General features: G+C 39.0%; 1 protein-coding gene across 1 annotated transcript in view; it reads left to right on the top strand.

Annotated features, from left to right (window-relative positions):
* The window catches only part of SYT9 (synaptotagmin 9), a 165,308-nt gene extending 151,588 nt beyond the window's left edge, over nt 1-13,720 (top strand). The window contains exon 7 of the mRNA XM_069073379.1: nt 13,499-13,720. Within this exon, the coding sequence (XP_068929480.1) occupies nt 13,499-13,720 (222 nt within the window). The remainder of the gene's footprint in view (nt 1-13,498) is intronic.
* The last annotated feature ends 5,874 nt before the right edge of the window (nt 13,721-19,594 follow it).

The raw sequence follows: 19,594 nt of genomic DNA, 5'->3' as shown, positions 1-19,594 counted from the left end.
GGAAAGGAAAGGAAAGGAAAGGAAAGGAAAGGAAAGGAAAGGAAAGGGAGAGTGAGAAAGGGAGAGGGAGAGAGAGAGAAAGAGGGAGAGAGAGAGAAAGAGAGAGAGAGAGAAACAGAGAGAGGAAAGAAAGGAAAGAAAGGGAATGGGAAGGAAAGGAAAAGGGAAGGATGGAAGGTAGATAAAGCACTTTATATATGAATTATCTCATATGATAAAGGTTTATGGATGCCTTTTGTTTTTTATACCACAGTCATTTCCCAAGAAATATACCCCTCCATTAAACCCTGCTTTGTAACAAAGAAAAAGCCTTAAGCAAAACTGACAGACAAAATAACTGAACTGTATATACAACAGTCCACTTCTGTAGCAGCACCACCACTACCCCCAACTCAAGGTGGTTTCTGAAGAATTGTTTTATTTTACTTAAAGTCAGGGTTTATTAACCTCATTGTTTTTCCCACTCCTCATTAAATTTGAAGGAAGTTGAATCTGTGCTCATATCTTACAAGTTCAATTGTGTAACATTAGACAATAGGTTATCCCAACTCTGTGCTTTGTAAACTTCAGTGCCCTATGAATACCTTTGGCTTAAAATTACATTTCTAGGACTTCTGTTATATCTATCTCTCTAATAAAACAATGACAGGTGCCATTTCACTTTTTCTTGCATCCCCAAGCTTTAGCGCTTTATATATAGTAGATGATTTTAAAATACTGTTTGTTGAATTGGTTTGAAATGAATATGATATAACAGACACACAAGTTTCACAGCAAGATGGTATGGTGGGGAGAAAACAGAATCATAGATTCTTAAGCAGAGCTCAGTGGTCAGTTAGTCCACCTTATACCAAAGCATGAATTCCCTGTTGCATATACCTGATCCTGTACCTGCTTTAATATATACTGTAATGTGAAGCTCACTACTTCCCGGGATAGTTCATCCCACTGAGAGACAACTCTTCATTCTTCTGGTGCTTTTTTTCTTCTTTTAACAAAAATCTCTCTCTCCATAATTTTTACTCATTTGTCTTAGAGCACTGGATTAAGAAACAAGAGAGAGTGGAGTTCTAGTCTTAGTTCTATACTGGCATGAGAGAAACCAAGAGTAGATTTCCAAGGAGTGCAAATATGATATACTGGAAAAGGTATCGGAATTGGAATCACGAGATCTACTTTGGATATTGAGATTGCAGAACTAAACTCTCCAGGTCTTTTTCTTATGAACTGCTTATTCATACTTACTCATACCAACTTGTGTTTGACATTTGATTCTTTTTAGCCTACATCTGGACTTTACAACTGTCCTATTGCATGTGGCCCATCATTCTAGCCTTTCGAGCTTTCTTTGTATCCCAAGTCTGTCATCCAACAAATTAATTTATTCCACCCAGCTCTAGTTCTCTGCAGATATGATGAGCATCCCGTCTCATGATTAATAAAATTGCTGAAAAGGACAGAGTCAAAGACAGATGCTTTAGGGCACTATACTGGAAACACTCCCTCTAGGTTAATACCAGTCTATTAACACTCACCCTTTCGGTTCAATCATTCAAATTCCTAAATGTGCCAAACTGTACTGTCATCTAGCCTACATCTCTCCAAGTTGTTCAAAAGGGTATCATGAGAAGCCTAGTACATTCTTCAATGAAATAAAAGTATGCCATATCTACAGAGGTAGATATAACTATATCTGTTGACCTAGCTGCGTAGATATTCCATGAACCCATGCTGGTTCCTAAATATCACCACTTTCCTAAGTGATCACAAAGCATCTTTTTTAATAATAAATTCTGGAATTTTGTCATAAAACTGTGTCTTGAAGAATTCACCTTCTTCCCCTTCTGAAGGTTTTCTACTGAAAGCACTGCTATATTCATCTAATGTCTTCCCCCACTTAACTTGCGGAATGGTAGGGAGAGAAAAAGGACTTAAATGGCATCAGGGCTTCTGTGGCAGAAAAAATACCTTAAGGCCTAGATGAATATTGATCAGATGGTGAGAAGGATCTCATTCAACACTATTTAATTCCTCACTCAAGATACATTACAGCAACAATTTTGTAAAAGGTTAATAACTATAGCTGCTTTGTTTGAGGGGACAAAGAGAAGAATAGCTGCTTATGGATGAATGTACTTGGTTTGGGGACATGTGTCATGAAAGGCATGTATTTGCTTTTGAGGAAAGGATATTTGTTTTCTGGAGGAACCAGCTAGCTTGTTCAGGAATTCTCTGATACCTTCCAATATTATTATACATTGTTGTAGTACTAGGTGATTGCAAATAATTTTAAAAGTTGCTGGAAAATTGTTGAAACTCAGCAGCATAAAGAAAATCTCTTAGAAAAAAGTATTGGAGTATTTGATATAACTGTTTAAAACGCAATTTGGATTAGGTAGTGGGGTTAATATCCATTGTTGCAATACATTGTTTTGGTGTTTGCTATTTATGGAGGGAATGGTAGCCAAAATTCAAAATTTCCTGGGAAAACATTCATTGTGTTTTAAATTTCATATACATATTCAAACTAACATCATTAACTGGTTCTATGAAAACATGATGTTAGGCAAAACAATTTTACAGATGGTTAGAACAATGTTTTCAATGCTAATCAACATGATAATTAGACTAATTCTTAGGGGAGTCAGTGTTAATTCAAAAATCCAATATAAAGGCCATTTATCAAGCACCTACTATATGCTGGAAAATGACAAAATTTGGGGGATATGACAAAATTTTAAACTTCCCTTGTTTCAGGAAACTTACGTTCTATTAGAGTGATGTGACATATAAGTAGAGAGGGATACCTATGATTATTTAAAGAAAGAAGACTATCTACCACATAAATCAGGAAATGCTTTCCATAGGAGATAGCACATGATATTGGCTTTGAAGGAAGCCAGCAATTCTAAGATGCAGAGACAAAGACAGAGTATATTCTAGGATCAAGTAACAGTCTGTGCAAAGGTACCAAAATGGGAAGCAGACTATCAAGTTTGGGGAGCACAAACTGGCCAGTTTGATTGGAACACAATATGGGATACCAGTGCAAAATCTGCTGCCTCTGAGGATTCTCCCAAATCATCCCTGTTTTTCAGCTTCCTCTGGCCCCCAGATGAATGGCAACACGATGTAAAAGAAAATATTTAAGAGTGTGTACCATTTCTTGGATTTTCCTCTTCTTCCTCCCACCTCTGAGCTGAAGTCATTGACTCATGATACAAGAATTAGGCCAATTCATTGTTGACTATCTGATATATTATTTCTCAAACAATTGACTAAATGGTATTACAATGGAGTGTTGTGAGTAACGGTGTCATAAACCCTAAGAGGGCATGCCTGAGAGTTAGTTAGAGGTTTAAAAAGCATCACAAAGGGCACAGTTTTTTCTGACCTTACAATGTAGAGTCAATACCACAAGACCTTAAGAGTTCCTTGTGCCTGTGATATAGAGGAGCTTGCAACATAGCCTGGCACACAAAACCTTCCCAGAGAGAAACCTAGCGTGCAGGATCAAAAGTGTAGACACATGAGGAAAACTACCTATGAACACCAAGACCCTCGAGCCATACTGTCAGCCACCAAAGTTCTCACCCAACTCTTTCTCCTTTCAACTCACATGATTCTGCAACACGAGTATAAGGATCAACCATAGATCTGACTCAGAAGATCTTATTCTCTCTGTTTTTATCTGTCACCTAGAAGAATCTTGAGCAAGGGGGCAGACACCAGTGCCCCCATTAGAGCTACTGGGAGTAGCTTCTGCCTTCCTGCCCATAGATCAAATGTTCTTCCTCTCTGAGGATAGTAACAAATTGGGATATTTAGTGATAACGTACTAATGATTTTTTGTGGAACAATATATAGGCCATCGTTATATGGGATATCTTTGTTTTTTAATAATATAAGTCAGATCGGGATGCAACACTGTGATTTATTCATTTTTTGTTGGGAAACCACAACATAGCAGCATTTGGAAATAACAGTTGTGTTGCAGGAGAGAAAATGTATGTCTAAACATAAAGCCTGATTTCTGTGAGGATTCCTCTGAAGAACAGAAGGCTTGCATACACAGTGACTGTTACAGAGCATTCATTTTTATGACATTTGAATAAACTGTTTGACTGAGATTTATGAAAAATATTGACATGTGTTGCCAATTCATGTCTTCAGGAATTATATTAAAAAGTGCTTTCTCACACAGTGGGTTGAGAAAGTCCTGCCAGTTGGGAGCTGATATAATGCACGTTCTCTAAAAGGACCAAGGTCTCCCTGTAGACTGAAAGCCTGAGAGGACAATGATGGCAAAGAGGCCTTGAGAGAATGCTCAGAGGAGGACCTCAGAAAAGTACATGGCAGCTGTTTGGGATTCTTTCCTATGGAGGGAAGGAATAGGAAAGAGAACAAATAAGCAGTCCCCAAATGTGTTCTCACACAGGCAGGCTTACCCTTGCATTTCCCCTATGAAAAAAGCACATCACTGCAGGAGCTAGCAGGTTTTACTGAGTTGCATGCTTAGTAGTTTTCATTTCCTGTCACACAAATATTCATTGCCAAAAGGCATATAGGAAAGCCTGCATCATTTTGGAATAGTTTCAGATTTAATGATATTTAAACATGATGATGCTACACTTTATTATTTTTTAATTTGGTAAATAATTTTGCATTATCTATTTTTCTCTTAGGTCTATTTCTAAGTCCTATCCTTGGGGTAGGAGTGGGGGGGGGGGGCTCTCTCATAAGTGGTTCCATTCTGAGTGAAAATTAAAACATGAGTCATTGGCAATGGTGATGGCAGAGGTTGATATTTTGAATTTTTTAATTTCAGTATGTTCTACAAAAGTCCTATTTCTATGTCTTATTGTGATATGAAAAGAATCCTATGTTCTCAAAAGCTGTACCAGCAGATTTGTTTGGTTCTGAGAAGCTTAAAAGCTTCAAGTATGGTCCAGGTGACATGAATCAGTAGAGAGTCTTATGTCCTTGTAGTTGGATACTATGTGATCAACTCTTTGTCCATAGGCATCCATGAAAAACATAAAAATCTCAGATGACCCTAAGTCCTTTTTTGATTCATTGCACTTTCACAGTGATGGCAGCAGAAGAGTAATAAAGGGGAGAGAGGTTTTTGTGTTACTATTTTTTTTTAATTAACATGCATTCATTTTTTTCTTCCTCCCACTCCCTTTCTCCAATTGGAAAAAAAAAAGATTAAAAAAACCTTTGGAAAAAAAAGTTTATGGTCAAGCAAATAAATTCCTACATAGGCCATATCAACAAATGTATGTCTCATTCTGCATCTTAATTCTACCTCTCCTCTGTCAATGGAGGTGAGTAGAATACTTCATCTCTGGTCCTCTAGAATCATGATTGGTCATTGTGTTCATAAGAGTTCTTAAGTCTTTTCAAAGTCATCATTATGTAAATGTTTTCCTGGTTCTTCTCCATCCATTCTGAATCAGTTCACTGAAGTCTTTCCAGGATTCTCTGAAACCATCCCTTTCACCATTTCTTATGTCACTATAACAATCCTTTATGTTCGTATAACATAATTTGCTCAGATGTTCCTGCCTCGTGAGCACTCCCTTTGGTTTCTAGTTAATTGCCACAAGAAAAAAAAACTGCTATAAAGAATTTTGAAACAGAGGATATTAAGAATTATAACATTTTTACAAAATTTGAGTATGTTAATTTAACTTTTAGTGCTCTAAATGTGAAACCTGGAAGGCACTCTGGTACAGTAAAAAGAACACTGACTCTGGACTTAGAGAATCTGTAGAGGGCAAATCTCATCCCCATAGAGACTAATGGTGTGACTTTGGGAAAGTCAATTCCCCTCCCCAGGACCTAGTTTCCTCATATGTAAAATAAAGGGTTGGTGTAGATGACTCCTGTGGTCCCTTCCAACTAAAGATCTATGATTTTTGCCTAACAATCAATGAATAATGTGCTACTAGAAGGAACCATATCTGTGTTGACAGGTAACCTTATAAATGAAGATGGAAGACGTATAGACATTGTAACTACATGTTGTTGTCCAGTTGTTTCAGTCATGTCCCACTCTCCATAACCCCAATTTTGGAGTTTTCTTGACAAAGATACTGGAGTGATTTGTCATTTCCTTCTCCAGCTAATTTCACAGCTGAGGAAACTGAGGCAAACAGGGTTAAATGACTTGCCCAGGGTCATACAATTGGTGTGAGGCCAGATTTGAATTCAAGAAGATGAGTCTTCCTGATTTCAGGGCTAGCATTCTACCCACTACATCACCTGGCTTCCCTGTAACTATATAGAAGTTACTATTAGCCTATGAATATGACTGTCATATTCTCTTCAAATAAAGTTGCTGACAGGTTTTATGGGGGTGGGGTATGAATCCTAAGACAAAAAAAATCATTTCATTTGATACTTAGATCATCTTGCCTCATTTGTTATGACTATAAGCAGGGGAAATGTCATAGAGTTAAGCTTATCTACCAGCAAATCCTACTAAATTTAAGATCTGTTGATTGCCAAAAAAATGACTTGGATGAATGAACTACAGCCTTTAATGTATTTCAACAAGATGTTTCCTACAAATATCAGAATATCATATAATATTCCTTGATAAATTCAATATGTGTGTATACACACACAAATATATATATTAAAGAATTCACTGATTAGCAGTATTAAGAATGGCATAAAACAGAAAAATATGTGCTTACCAGAAAATAGTCATCACTATCATGAATGGAATAGAAAAGAATTAATGAATCACTCACTATGTGACAAGCACTGGTCTCACTGTGTGAAAAAAAAATAGAAAAATGAAACATTCCCTGCTTTCTAACTGGGAAAGACATATGTAACATTCTTCTACAAGTCAGTTGATTATCTTTAAGAGTTATTGTGAAAAAAAGTATTTATCACCCATTAGACAAGGTGGGGATGAACTTCTCCATCCTTAGCTAACGAGGTCCTTAGATCACAGGCACACAGATCATCGCAATGCTCTCACTGAACTTTTCCCAGCATAGTAGGATATGCCAGGGCTTTCATTCTGCCATCTTAGCTTTTGAAAATTCAGAACCAGGTCCATAGTCCAATGAAGCATCAGAGCATGAAAGAAAACAACATTCCACTCATAAAAATGTCTAGGATCAATTAACTTTGAATCATTTGACGTTCGTTGTTTTGTAAAGAGAACCTCTCCAAGCAAATGCACAAAGGATGTTTTTTGCCCAAACTATGACAAGCAGTTGGATGAGCACCCATTGAGTTTATCCATCAGTATATATAATGTGTACAGATTCCGCACAAAGGGAATAAGCTGGATAAATAGGAAGAAGAGAGTAGGTTGAATCTCATTTAGGAAATTGTTCATCACTTTCAAGGATTCCAAGTTGCTACCTCAAGCACACTAAAATAATATTTTTAACAACATCATTCTATCCATGATGCCATGAACAAGGACTTTTTTGCTTTTGTCTCCATCTATCTAGCACCTACCACAGTATCTGACCCATGAATAAAATAGGTTTGATTGAATATAGTAGAGTTAAATTGAATAGAATGGAGTCAAAGCATGAAACAATGGAGTCCCCAAAGAATCAAAATTGCTAGTGACTCAAAATGCAGTAGAGAGATGCATAGTAAATGTAAGTAGACTGCAGTATATTACAATAAGGAATTCTTTTTTTTTTTAGCAATTGGGGTTAAGTAACTTGCTCAAGGTTACACAGCTAGTTATTTCTGGGTGTGGTGCTAAGTATCTGAGCCCAGATTCGATCTCAGGTCATCCCAACTCTGGGGCCAGTGCTCTTACTCACTGTGCCACCTGGCCACCCCACAATAAGGAATTCTATATAAGAAATGTCATAAAATAAAACATCAAGGACATGGGTAAGGGTCTTCAGAAAAGGGGCAAGCACAGAGAACAACAAATGGACAGCCTGAGTGCTACACTGGTATTCACAGATTTTATAAAGAAAAAGACCAAAATAAAGCAGTTCTCACCAACATGTTAAAAAAAAAGTCTAGAAAAGCCCCCCATACACACACACACACACACACACAATGAATTGTACAGGTTTTCTAGGAGGGATTTATGAAAGGGCATGGACAAGAATCAGATGAAAAAAAGAGAAAATATGTCCTGCCCACATCAGTAAGATCACTGACCCACCGAAGAACAGAAGCATAAACCACTGAGTTATTGTAATTCTAGTTTGTACATATGCGCACATGCAGACATGTGTATGTGTATGTTTAAAGAGTTTGTGGTTAGGGTTGTACAATGAGTGGTTCTTGTCAGCATGATTGTATAAGGGATTTCTGCATGAGTTAGACAAGCTACTCATTCATATAACATTTTAAGGTTTGCGAAGTACAAAGATCAGCTGATTTGATCTTTACAACCACCCTGAAAGGTAGGTGCTAGTATTATTCCCATTTTACATATGAGAAAACCGAGGCAAAACAGATTAAGTAATTTGTTGAGGGTCACACAAGTATTAATGTCTGAGGCAAGATTTTAACTCAGATCTTCCTAACTCCAAAACTAGAGCTCAGTCCCCTGGGCCTCCTAACTGCTAAGATGCTTCTGAGGACTCTGACAACACCGAGATTCCAGCTTTTAGGACAGACTGAAGGTCTCTCTACTTAAGGATAATTCTTCATATTAAACTTGAGAAAGCATATTGATACTATAACTGGAAGAGTATTTAGGAATGAAATTAAAGTGTTTGGGTTTTGGTGAAACTTGGCATCACTTATAAATCATTCATCAATTACTTGGAATCAGCCTGACCTTCTTGTACTCAATGTACTATGCAGTTATTCAGATGTGTTTGGAATTGAGAGGCAATTGTCATAAATAATAGCAAGGAGAGAAACAGCAACAGTGATTTAAAGGGGAGGGAGGAGAACTGCATAATTTTTTCTTGCAATTACTGCACAAATGATGCTTTGTTTTTATATGTGTAATGCTTTGTTTTCATATATGTAATATATACACACACATATATGAATATATGCACATATATTAGTTGTTTTTTGCAGTTACAATCACATTGAAGAAATGTCTTGAAGGTCACCTAAGAAAGGAACTAGTGTTTTTCCAAAAACAAACAATTTAGTTGAAATCCTGTGGGAAAAAAATTTGTAAGTGTTATTTATCCTCGTAGTTTGGACATAAAGAGCCAATCAATCAGGAAACCTCATAGGAGAATGTCTGAAATCTGATCAGGATAGGTAAATTATCAGAAAGGGATGTCTAGTTTGATTTAAGACATATTGATTAATCTCTCATATGGAAAGATACATGATGAGTTTAAGTAGGCTTCGATTTATGACCAGCAATGACTTGCATGCAAGAAGTCTTATAAAAGACACAAACTGGAATAAAACATATAAACTAGAATATGTATGATAAGAAAAATAGGTAGGGGTGGCTAGGTGGAGCAGTGAATAGAGCACCAGCCCTGGAATCAGGAGGACCTGAGTTCAAATTCAGCCTCAGACACTTAACACTTACTAGCTGTGTGACCTTGGGCAAGTCACTTAACCCCAATTGTCCAGCCTTCCCCCTCCAAAAAGCAAAAAAAGAAAAAGAGGAGGAGAGGAGAGGAGACAAGAGAAGAGAAGAGAGAAATAGGTAAAGCCAGCCATGTAGCCAGAGTAAGGGGTCACAAATGGAGAGTTTGAGTGAAGACAGGCATGTTGAATAATCTGCTAGGCTTGGCACTAAAAAGACCTGGGTTAAAATCTAAACTTGCTACCTATGACTACATATGTAACTTTGGATAAGTCACTTTAATCTCTCTGGGTCTCAATCTTCCCACAAGTAAAACAATTGCATGAACTAAATCCTATCCTCCCATGACAAATATATACAAGGTACTATGGCAGGCACTCAGGAACATGTGGAACATGGTTCTTGCTTTTAAGAAGCTTACATCTAAAAATAGAAAGCATGAGACTGCAAGGAAGAATGTTGTGAATGCAAGGAAAAGATCTAGATGGAAGGCAATGAGAAATCTGAGCTCATTCCATCTGAATAAATCAAGGAAGGTTTCATGGAGGAAGCAGTGACTGAGTTAGGCCTTGAAGAATGATTAGAATGTCAATATGAATATGGGAAGGGCTAACAAAGTCAACTATTCTGTTTGAATCTGCCTAGAGAAGAGATTAGGGACTGGACTACACAGGAGCTGGGCCCAGGCCGGAAAGAAAAGTTCATAGTGCTAAGATATCCGTTTCTGAAGGTCTAGAAACAAAAGAAGTATCATATAGAATAGGAAGTCCAGTGTCTGAAACTGTAAGCAAAAATATAATACAAACAAGGGCTTAAGGCAAGAGGCATGAATTGTATCTATTTCTGAGAGACCAAGGGGGAAAAGGAAGTGATTATGGAGATCCAAAAGGTAATCAGGAAAATAATAATAACTAAGATTGCATAGAGTTTAAAGTTTGTAAAGCACTTCACAAACATTATCTCATTTGATCCTTACAATAACCCTGTAAAATAGCTGCTGTTCTTATGCCCATTTTATAGATGAAGAAACTGAGTACAGGAGAGGTCACATGTCTAGCACAGGGTCACCTAGCTAGTGGCTGAGGCTGGAATCAAATGCAGATTTTCTTACTCAAAGCTCTCTATCTACTGTACCCCCTAGTTGCATAAATACAGTCCAAGATCTGTCTGGAGTCAAAAAAAAAATCAAAGTATGTGAAGGATGGTCATACAGAAGAATAATTAGACTTGTTCTTCTTTTCTAAAGAAGGCAGAACTAGGAGCAATGGTTGGAAATCTGCATGAAGGCAGATTTCAGCTCAATATAAAGAAATGCTTGCCAATAATTAGAACTATATAGGGGCGGCTAGGTGGTGCAGTGAATAGAAAACTGGCCCTGGAGTCAGGAGGACCTGAGTTCAAATCTGTTCTCAGACACTTAACACTTACTAGCTGTGTGACCTTGGGCAAGTCACTTAACACCAATTGCCCTGCCTTCCCCCTTCAAAAAGAAAAATAAAGGGAATTGTACAAAGGTAGAATGAGCTGTCTCAAGAAGTAACAGGTTCTCCATCACTAGAAATCTTTAGACTCAGTGTTCACTTGTTAGAGACTTTGTAAAAAGAGATTCTTGTTCAGATACTGATTAGACTATTTACCTCTAAGGTTATATACTTGCAGCTCTTAAATTCTGTGACTTAGTGACCTCTCAGGTCCATTCCAACTGTGAGATTCTGTGTATGTTTTCTATGTCCCATAGTGCTAGCCCTTAATAAATGTTGATTGATTGAAACAGGTTCAAGTCTGTTTAGTGGCTAGTGGGGTTGGAACAGCACTAGAGCAAGGGACAATGTTAAGCCTCTCAGATAGCTGCATTATCTATAAGCATTATGAGCGTGCCTGCAAGAAGACTGGAAATGTAAGAAATTACCAAGCTATAAAGAAAATTAAATGGAAAGCAAAAGATTTTATGTTTTGTTCTAAATTTAAATAGGAAAAAAGGAAGCCACTAGACTTTACTGAGTCAGGGAATGATGTGGTTAGGTCTGCCCTTTAAGAAAATCACTTTGGCAAATTATATGAAGCATCAAGTTGAGAAGTAAGAGGCTTGAGAGACTAATTATAAGGCATCTGTCCAATAAAGAAAGTCTATACAAAGGTGAAGGTTGTGTGAGTAGAGAAGAAAGGACAATAGCAAGAGATATAGAGGAAATATAAATAACAAGATTTGACAACTGAGTCAAAAACCACTTATCAAGGGCTGACTATGGGCATGAGACTCTGCTAGGTTCTAAGGTGACAAAGATCAAAATGAAACAATTCCAGGGTGGCTAGGTGGCGCAATGACTTGAGTTCAAATCCAGCCTCAGACATTTAATACTTACTAGCCATGTGACCTTGGGTAAGTCACTTAACCCCAACTGCCCTCCAAAAAAAAATAAAAAAGAAACAATTCCAACCTCAAGGAGCTTACACTTGACATCCCTACATGTCTCTCAGTATGCTCACTCTTGAGAAGGTGGGCTGAGCAAGCATCGGTCTGTGTTTATCCTCTTCTTTCATGGTTAAGCTTTTCTTTATAGCCCATTTTTGGCTCTGGATTAGTTTTCCTGTACAGATGCCTGTGATAATAAAACAAAATTGAACTTCCTCTATGATTTAGCAACTGCCTAAAACTTGGTCCCATCCATGTATGACTCAACTTGAGAGCCCCAGATACAAAACTTTGAGGAAAATCCCATGTATACCATAGGGGAAAGTTTTGGATTTTGAGTTAGAAGACCTAAGTTTACATCCCAACTCTGCTACTTACTACCGCTAGGATCCAGGGCAGATGATTTAGCCTTCCCAGGCCTTAGTTATTTGTTGATAAAAATGAAGGGATTAGACTAGATGATTTCTGATGTTCAAAACACTTAATCAATACAACATCACATCCTATCACACTGAATGGTCACAGATGCAGGGCAGGATTTGTGGGTTCGACATTCCATGGCCCATAATCCAACTCTGCTTGCCCATATTAGTGCCCCTGCAGCTGTGCTGGTGGTAAGTCCCGGACACTACCTTCTCACTTCTAGGAGACTTTCCCAGGTGAGGTTTGCGCAGATATTGGAGGAAGAAGATAGGTGCTCATTTGAGTGTGAAGGTTCTCGGTGGCCTTCCTTCAAGTGCCTCTTACATTCCCATAATTCTCAGCTATGTTTGGTCCCTGGGAAATCTTGTAGATTTTCAGAATGCTGATCAAGGAGGAAGTCAGTGATACAAAGTTCACAATAAATTGACAACAATACCCAACAGATACCTAGGACTGCTGGAGAATTTTCATGGTTATGGGGGCTTCCCATGGCAAAGGATCTTTATCTGCTAGAATTTTCCTTTCAGCCCTGGTGGCTTATATGTACCACCTTTACAATGCTACCTTTTTTAGTTAAAATAACGCTTTACCCATTTTAGAAACAGTATTCATGGAATCATATCAGCATGACCTCTGCCAGCTGGGTTTAATTCAATTCAACAACCATATATAACAACAACAACATTTATATTGTACCTACTGTGAATTAAGCACTATGCTAAATCCTTTAAAAAATATTTCATTTGATGCTCACAATAACCCTGGGAGGTAGATACCATTGTTATCTTCATTTTATAGTTAAGGAAATTGAGGAAAACAGAAGACAAATGACTTCACTAGGGACACACAGTAAGTGTCTGAGGCTAGATTTGTACAGAGGTCTTCTTGGCTCCAGGCCCACTGTTCTATTCACTGTGTCACACACCTATATTCAACATGTAGTATGTGCAAGGACATTCTCAAGGTGTCTCTGAAGAACTCTGGTATCAGCTGTGAGACATGGGAGACACTGACACAGGCTTATCCAGTATGGCATGCCCACAACAAAAGAGCTGCTGTGCTCTATGAGCAAAGGAGAATTGCAGTAGCTCAAAAGAAATGTGAGATGTTGGTCATATGTATTATTTGCACTCAACCTGTGGTAGAGCCTGCCAAGCCTGTATCGGTATGGTCAGCCCCAGCCAGACACACTGTACAGTACCCCTGACACCATGACGTCATTTTGGTCCTCTGAGCATGGAGTACAAGCAACAACACATGCCAGGAGTTGGAGACACAAAGACAAAAACAAAATAGTCACTGCCCCCAAGAAGCTTACGTGCTACTTGAGGGATACAGTGTGCACACTGTTACAAGGAACCAGATAAACTGAGAAAAGAAAACATTGACTGGTGGGATCAAGAAAGGATCCCACTTTGTAGAAAGTAGCCTCTGAACAGACCTTTGAAGGAAGCCAAGATAGGAAGGTGAGAAGGGAGGGTATTCCAGGTATGAAAACAGAAGGGAGAATTCCAAGTTCAGACATAGACTTGTTAGGTCAGTTAGTAAAGAAACATTTATTAAGCACCTACCATGTGCCAGGCCTTGTGCTAAGCTCTAGAAATACATACAAGAGAGGGGGGAGGGAAAGGGAGAGGAAGAGGGAGAGAGACTCTGCTCTCAGCAAGCTTACAATCCAGTAAACATACAGCCTACAAAAGGAAGCTGAAAAGCAGGGGCCAGAGGGTAGAGGAAGCACCCTCCATGGGGGAATGATAGAGAGGTCCAAAGGAGTACAGCTTAGTGGAAATGAAGAGATGGCTCTCCTGGGTGCCCTTTTTAAATGGAGGTTTGGGGAGGAGCTCTTTGCTGTATCCTCCAATCAGAGGGTCAGAGGGTACCCATGGGGCATGAACATGAAGACTGAAGGGATCCTACAGGACGATGAAGTTTCTGATGACGAGGTTCCCAAACACTTTGTAGTAAAAGTGGACTTTAGCATTGTTACAGTGACTTGAGGCAGAGTTCATTAAAGCCTACAGGAAATGCAATAGTCTCCAAGGCAGTGGGATCTTGGGTGAGGATGCCCAGAACCATGAACTGTACCAGGTGAGAAATGGTACCAATACCTAACATGATTAATGTAAGATGAGACTGAAAAGGGGTGGCTAGGTGGCACAGTGAATAGAGCACCAGCCCTGCAGTCAGGAGGACCTGAGTTCAAATCCAGCCTCAGACACTTAACACTTACTAGCCTTGTAACCTTGAGCAAGTCTCTTAACCCCAATTGTCCTGCACTCCCCGCTCCAAAAATTAAAAAAAGACTGAAAAAATAGGAAGGAACCAGCTTATAGATAGAGCCTTAAATACCAAGCCAAGGGATTTGTATTTTATCCTAGAGAAAACCTGTGAACATTTTTAATATTTCTATAACTGCTTCAATATAATTGGTTCCCTTTGTGATTCTATGTGTTTCATTTATGCATTTAAAAACATGATTCTGAGAAGGGGTTCCTAAGCTTCACTAGAATGCCAAAGGAGTCCATGGCACAAAAAAAGGTTGAGAATATCCGTTCCAACAGGAATTCACTGAAGATTCTCAAGAAGGGCATGTCATGATAAGTCTTGTGTTTTGGGAAGATTGTTTTGACAGCTATATGGAAAATGGATTGGAAAGAGGACATATTAGAAGCGGGGAGACCAATTAGAAAACTATTGCAATAATCTAGGAAAGCCGTGATGAGGGGCCTGAAGCAGGGTGATGGGCACATGGAGAGAAAGATGTGCATTGTGGAGCTAAAAGTTCAATAGGGCTTGACGAGTGATTGAACATGGAACATGAGGAAGAGAGAAGAGCCAATGATGACCCTGGGTTTTCAATCCCAGCAATAGGAGAGGAAGCCCTCACCAGAAACAGAGGGACATAGAGGAAGTGTGGGTTTAGAGAGAGAAAGATCCTGGATTCTGGTTTTGATGTTGAGTTTGAGATGCAAGCGGAAATAGCTATAAAGCTTTTGGTAACGTGGGATTTGAGTTTAGGAGAGAGATTAGGACTAGATATAGAGACTTGAAAGTCACCTGTGACTGCACGTGTTATGTGTGATATGTGGAGATTAACATGTCATCAGAGTATACTACTACTCCCTGAGTGAAGTTCTTATAATAGGTCATTCATGGCCCTCTGGCAGGCGGCAAGCCTGTTACTGTCTCAGGAGCAGCACAAAAAGTCAGAATTTTCTGAATCACCTCAAGACATGTGTTTGCTTCGGAGTCATTGTTATTGTTTCTTTGGGGCTGACCTAGGTTTTCATTGGTATAGAAACCTTTCTCTTTAGAAAACATACTCTACCAGTGAAGATCTGCAACCATTTGTCTTATAAAATTTCCTGGGGGCAGGGCCGCAAGGTTGGACAGCTAGGGTATGTCGGAGCTAGAATTTGAACCCAGATCTTTGATGCTACAACAGGCATAGGTTTCCCTTGTAGCCTGAAGAAGATGAAGGCTGAGACATGTCCTAACTGAACCAAAAAGTAGGCCATACTCCTATAGTACTGAGTTCAGTAAGGAAGGGAATAGGGACTGTACCTCCACTGTGCCAATGTATGTCAATACCTTTTCTGAGATTGCAGTCTTAGAGAATTGCCTAGGATGTTAAGTTCAAATCCAGCCTCCAACACATAATACCTGCATGACCTTGGGCAAGTCACTTGCCCTTCTTTGCCTCAGTTTCTTCATCTATAGAATGAGGATAATTATAGCACTTACCTCCCAGGGTACTTCGAGTCTCAAATGAAATGATTGTAGAGTGCTTAGCACAAATCAGTGCTATATAAATATGAGTTATTGTTGTTATTATTAACTATTATTAAATGATCTGCCCAGAGTCAACAACCAGCATTTGCCAGAGGTGAGAAGCTAGGTCTTCTTGGATTCAATGACAACTTTCTCTCCACTCTACTACAGGCTACTAAGCTGAGCAATTTGAGTCATAAGTAATTAGATGAAGACGCCAAGCTCACAAATATATAACATATCCATAACACCACCAAAACCCTGGTCAAGTACAGATCAAAGGCTCTCCACCCGGGAAAGTTCTCTTAGGATTGGCCTGTTTGTGCAACTATTCCCTCAACTGCATTTTCATATCTTGTAAAATAGAAGTACCTTAAAGATATGGACCATTTCATTTTTGTCTTTGCTTCCTGATAGCACTTAGTAGGTGTTTTTAAAATGCTCACCTAATTTAACAAAATTGAACTCAAAATGAGTCAAATGGAACAAACTCCATGCACTTGCATAGGCTTCTCTGGGTCAAGTAGGGAAGGAGATCCCTAAAGTGAGGGGGAATGTTCAGCCATGGGTCTAGCCCCTAATAGGGTACATCTGAAGCCTGCCTTTGATACAAAGGTTCTATCTAACCACAGCAACCAGGCAAGTGGTTGTTTTCCCCTCCCACTTCAGTTTACCATGAACTCCATCCCTAAAGTCCCTCAAAAAATTCATAATCTCTTGGGGGGGCTAGGTAGCAAAGTGAGTAAAGTGCCAGCCCTGGAGTCAGGAGGGCCCTAGTTCGGTTCCTGTCTCAGACACTTAACACCCACACAAAATAACTAGCCATGTAACCTTGGGCAAGTTACTTAACCCCAATTGCCCTCCAAAAAAGCAAAAAGAAAAAAGAAAAGAAAAGAAAAAATTCATAATCTCCTGTCTGATATTTGAAAGTGCTAAAGCAGAGAATTCTCTTCTGTCACATACACATGTATGTGTATATATGGTATATATGAATATGTAATATTTATTATATATATAAACATATATAATATGTTTTTCTATGTAAATACTGCTTCTACCAGAAGACACAACCCAGGCAGAAAGAGTCATTTAACAGACAATAAAGATCCTTGGACAAAGGCAAGACTTAGCCATCAATTTTATTGACAAGTACAAACTGTTTTCATTTTAGCTTTGTATCCTCAGTACCTAACACAGTGCCTGGCTTTTCACATGTTACTTCTATCAAAGGGGTCACCCATCACTGTGCTGTACCCAATTAGCAAAGAATCATAAGGCCAACGTTGAGTCATTCAGGAATGTGTGGGGCTTTGGCCCAAAGAATACTTTTATTTAAACCACAGAACCAGAAAAGATCACTTGACATGGAAATTTGTCCAGCAGTCAAGCCCAGCTGGCCAGAGTTTATTGTTGCCAAAGCTTGCTCTCTGCCTAGCCCATGACCAAGAGGGCCTGGGGATCTGTAGTCAGATTGGAAGTTTCTGTCATTAACTGGAGTTTTATGGGTCCCTATTGCAGAAAAGTAGGGAGAAATCCTTCATCCTCATCTGGGATCGATCAGATTTGGGTGGGAAATAGGCATGTGTATGTACATACATAACATAAAAAGTTAATCCAAAATAATTTGGGTTAGAGAAGCAATAACAATTAGGGGGATCCAGAAAGCCCTTAGGTAGGCAGTGGCTCTTAAGCTTGAAAGGAATTAGGGTGATGAGCAGGGACAACCAGCCTATTTTCAGTGCTAGCCGAAACAGTACAGACACAGGGTACATGATAGATAGAATCTATTTGAAACAACTCAGACTGTCTCTTACAGACACTTGGTTCTCCATTGCCCTCTCTCACTTGTCAGCATCAAGGACAAAAAATTTGACAATCTGATCAAAAACTTAAACCTTAAAACTGAAATATGAAGGGATAGCCTGTAAAACTGGATCTAATGGCAGCTAGGTGGTATAATGGATGACACACTGGGTCTGTGACCCTAGGCAAGTCACTTAACCCCTACCTGCATCAGTTTCCTCATCTATAACATGAGGAAACTAATAGTGCCTACCTCCCAGGGTTGGTATGAGGATCAAAAGAGATAATATTTGTAAAGTAAGGCACAGTGCCTGGCACATAATAGTTACTTAAATGCCTGTTTCCTTTCTTTCTAATGAAGGAAAATAAGCAAGAAGATATGAAAAGATGAGTTGAGGAGGTCCCCCAAAATGAACAACCTGATCATAAAATAGTTTCTTTTCCATTAAAAAAAAAATCTGTACCACTACAGTGGAACACCAACATGAATATGCTTTCAACTTCATCCACTCTTAGCACTGCATCACCTCCAAGATCTGGAATTCTGAAATTCCATTCTCTCTGCCCTGCCTTCTGCTGCCACTCCACTCTCCCAATTGGGCCTCCAGAAAGCATCCAGGAAAGACCTGGGGTCATTCATTCTCTTCTTCACCCTCCCCCAGCTGCCACTCCAACTTCCTTCATCTCTTGCTTTGAGAATTTTAATCCAACTGAAACTAAAATTGCATCTGTTGGCTAGCCGATCATTTCACTCACTGTCATTGTAAATTTTCCAGACCATAACTTCTTTCCTTGGCTGCAACTCTCCTATATGTGTTGCTTCCCAAAATTAAAATGTAAACACATTGAAAATATGGATTAGGTTGCTTTTGTGTTTGTATTTCAAGCACTTAGCACACCACTTGGAACATAGTAAGCACTTAAGTAAATGCTTTTCATTTATTCATTCATTCGCTCTGGCCACAGCATCCTATAATGAAACCTCCTTCACTCACATTAAACATGTTCTTGCCTTTTGACTACTGCCCTAGAATCTACAGCACATCCCTACCCACCCACCACAGCCCCCAGCTTCAGCTATTGTTGACCTATGAATGCTCAACTTATAGATTGTCTCCTTGTGGGACAACCAAGATTAAGAGGCTACTGGAGCTAACTGTTGGGTGTTTTTTTTTACATTGAATTAATAATCAACAGTCAAGAGGTCTCATGATCCAGTGTATATGGTTTTGCTCCAGAGTTTCAGGATAATATTAGACAAAGTCACAAAACTGATCAGAAAACAGGTAATGAAAATTCCTGATCTCAGCCAGGGATTCCCTACTGCTTGACAATTGTTCTATTGTGTCCATACCAACTTCTTGTCTTATTCCCATTAGGACATTTTTCCCCTCTCTTAACCCCAACTGAACCTTCATTCCCCACTCTCAACACCACCTCGCTTCCTATTTCACTGAAATGCCTGAGACCATAAGATGTGAATTTCCTCAATCCCCTCTCATCTATTCATAAAGTCTTCTTTAGCATCATCACCTAGTTTTTCCTTCTTCTTTCCACTAATAGGAGATATCCCCAATCCTCATTATGTCTAATACCTCTGCCAGCAATTTTTATTCCATTACTTCCCATTTCTATCAGGACCTTGTTATAGGAGCTATCTTCCCTTT

This window comes from Petaurus breviceps, unplaced genomic scaffold (genome assembly GCF_028583685.1).
Source record: "Petaurus breviceps papuanus isolate PSGF00001 unplaced genomic scaffold, PetGlider_PUasm1.0 140, whole genome shotgun sequence".
In the NCBI taxonomy this organism is placed as follows: Eukaryota; Metazoa; Chordata; class Mammalia; order Diprotodontia; family Petauridae; genus Petaurus; species Petaurus breviceps.
This window is presented reverse-complemented; position numbering and strand designations above follow the sequence as displayed.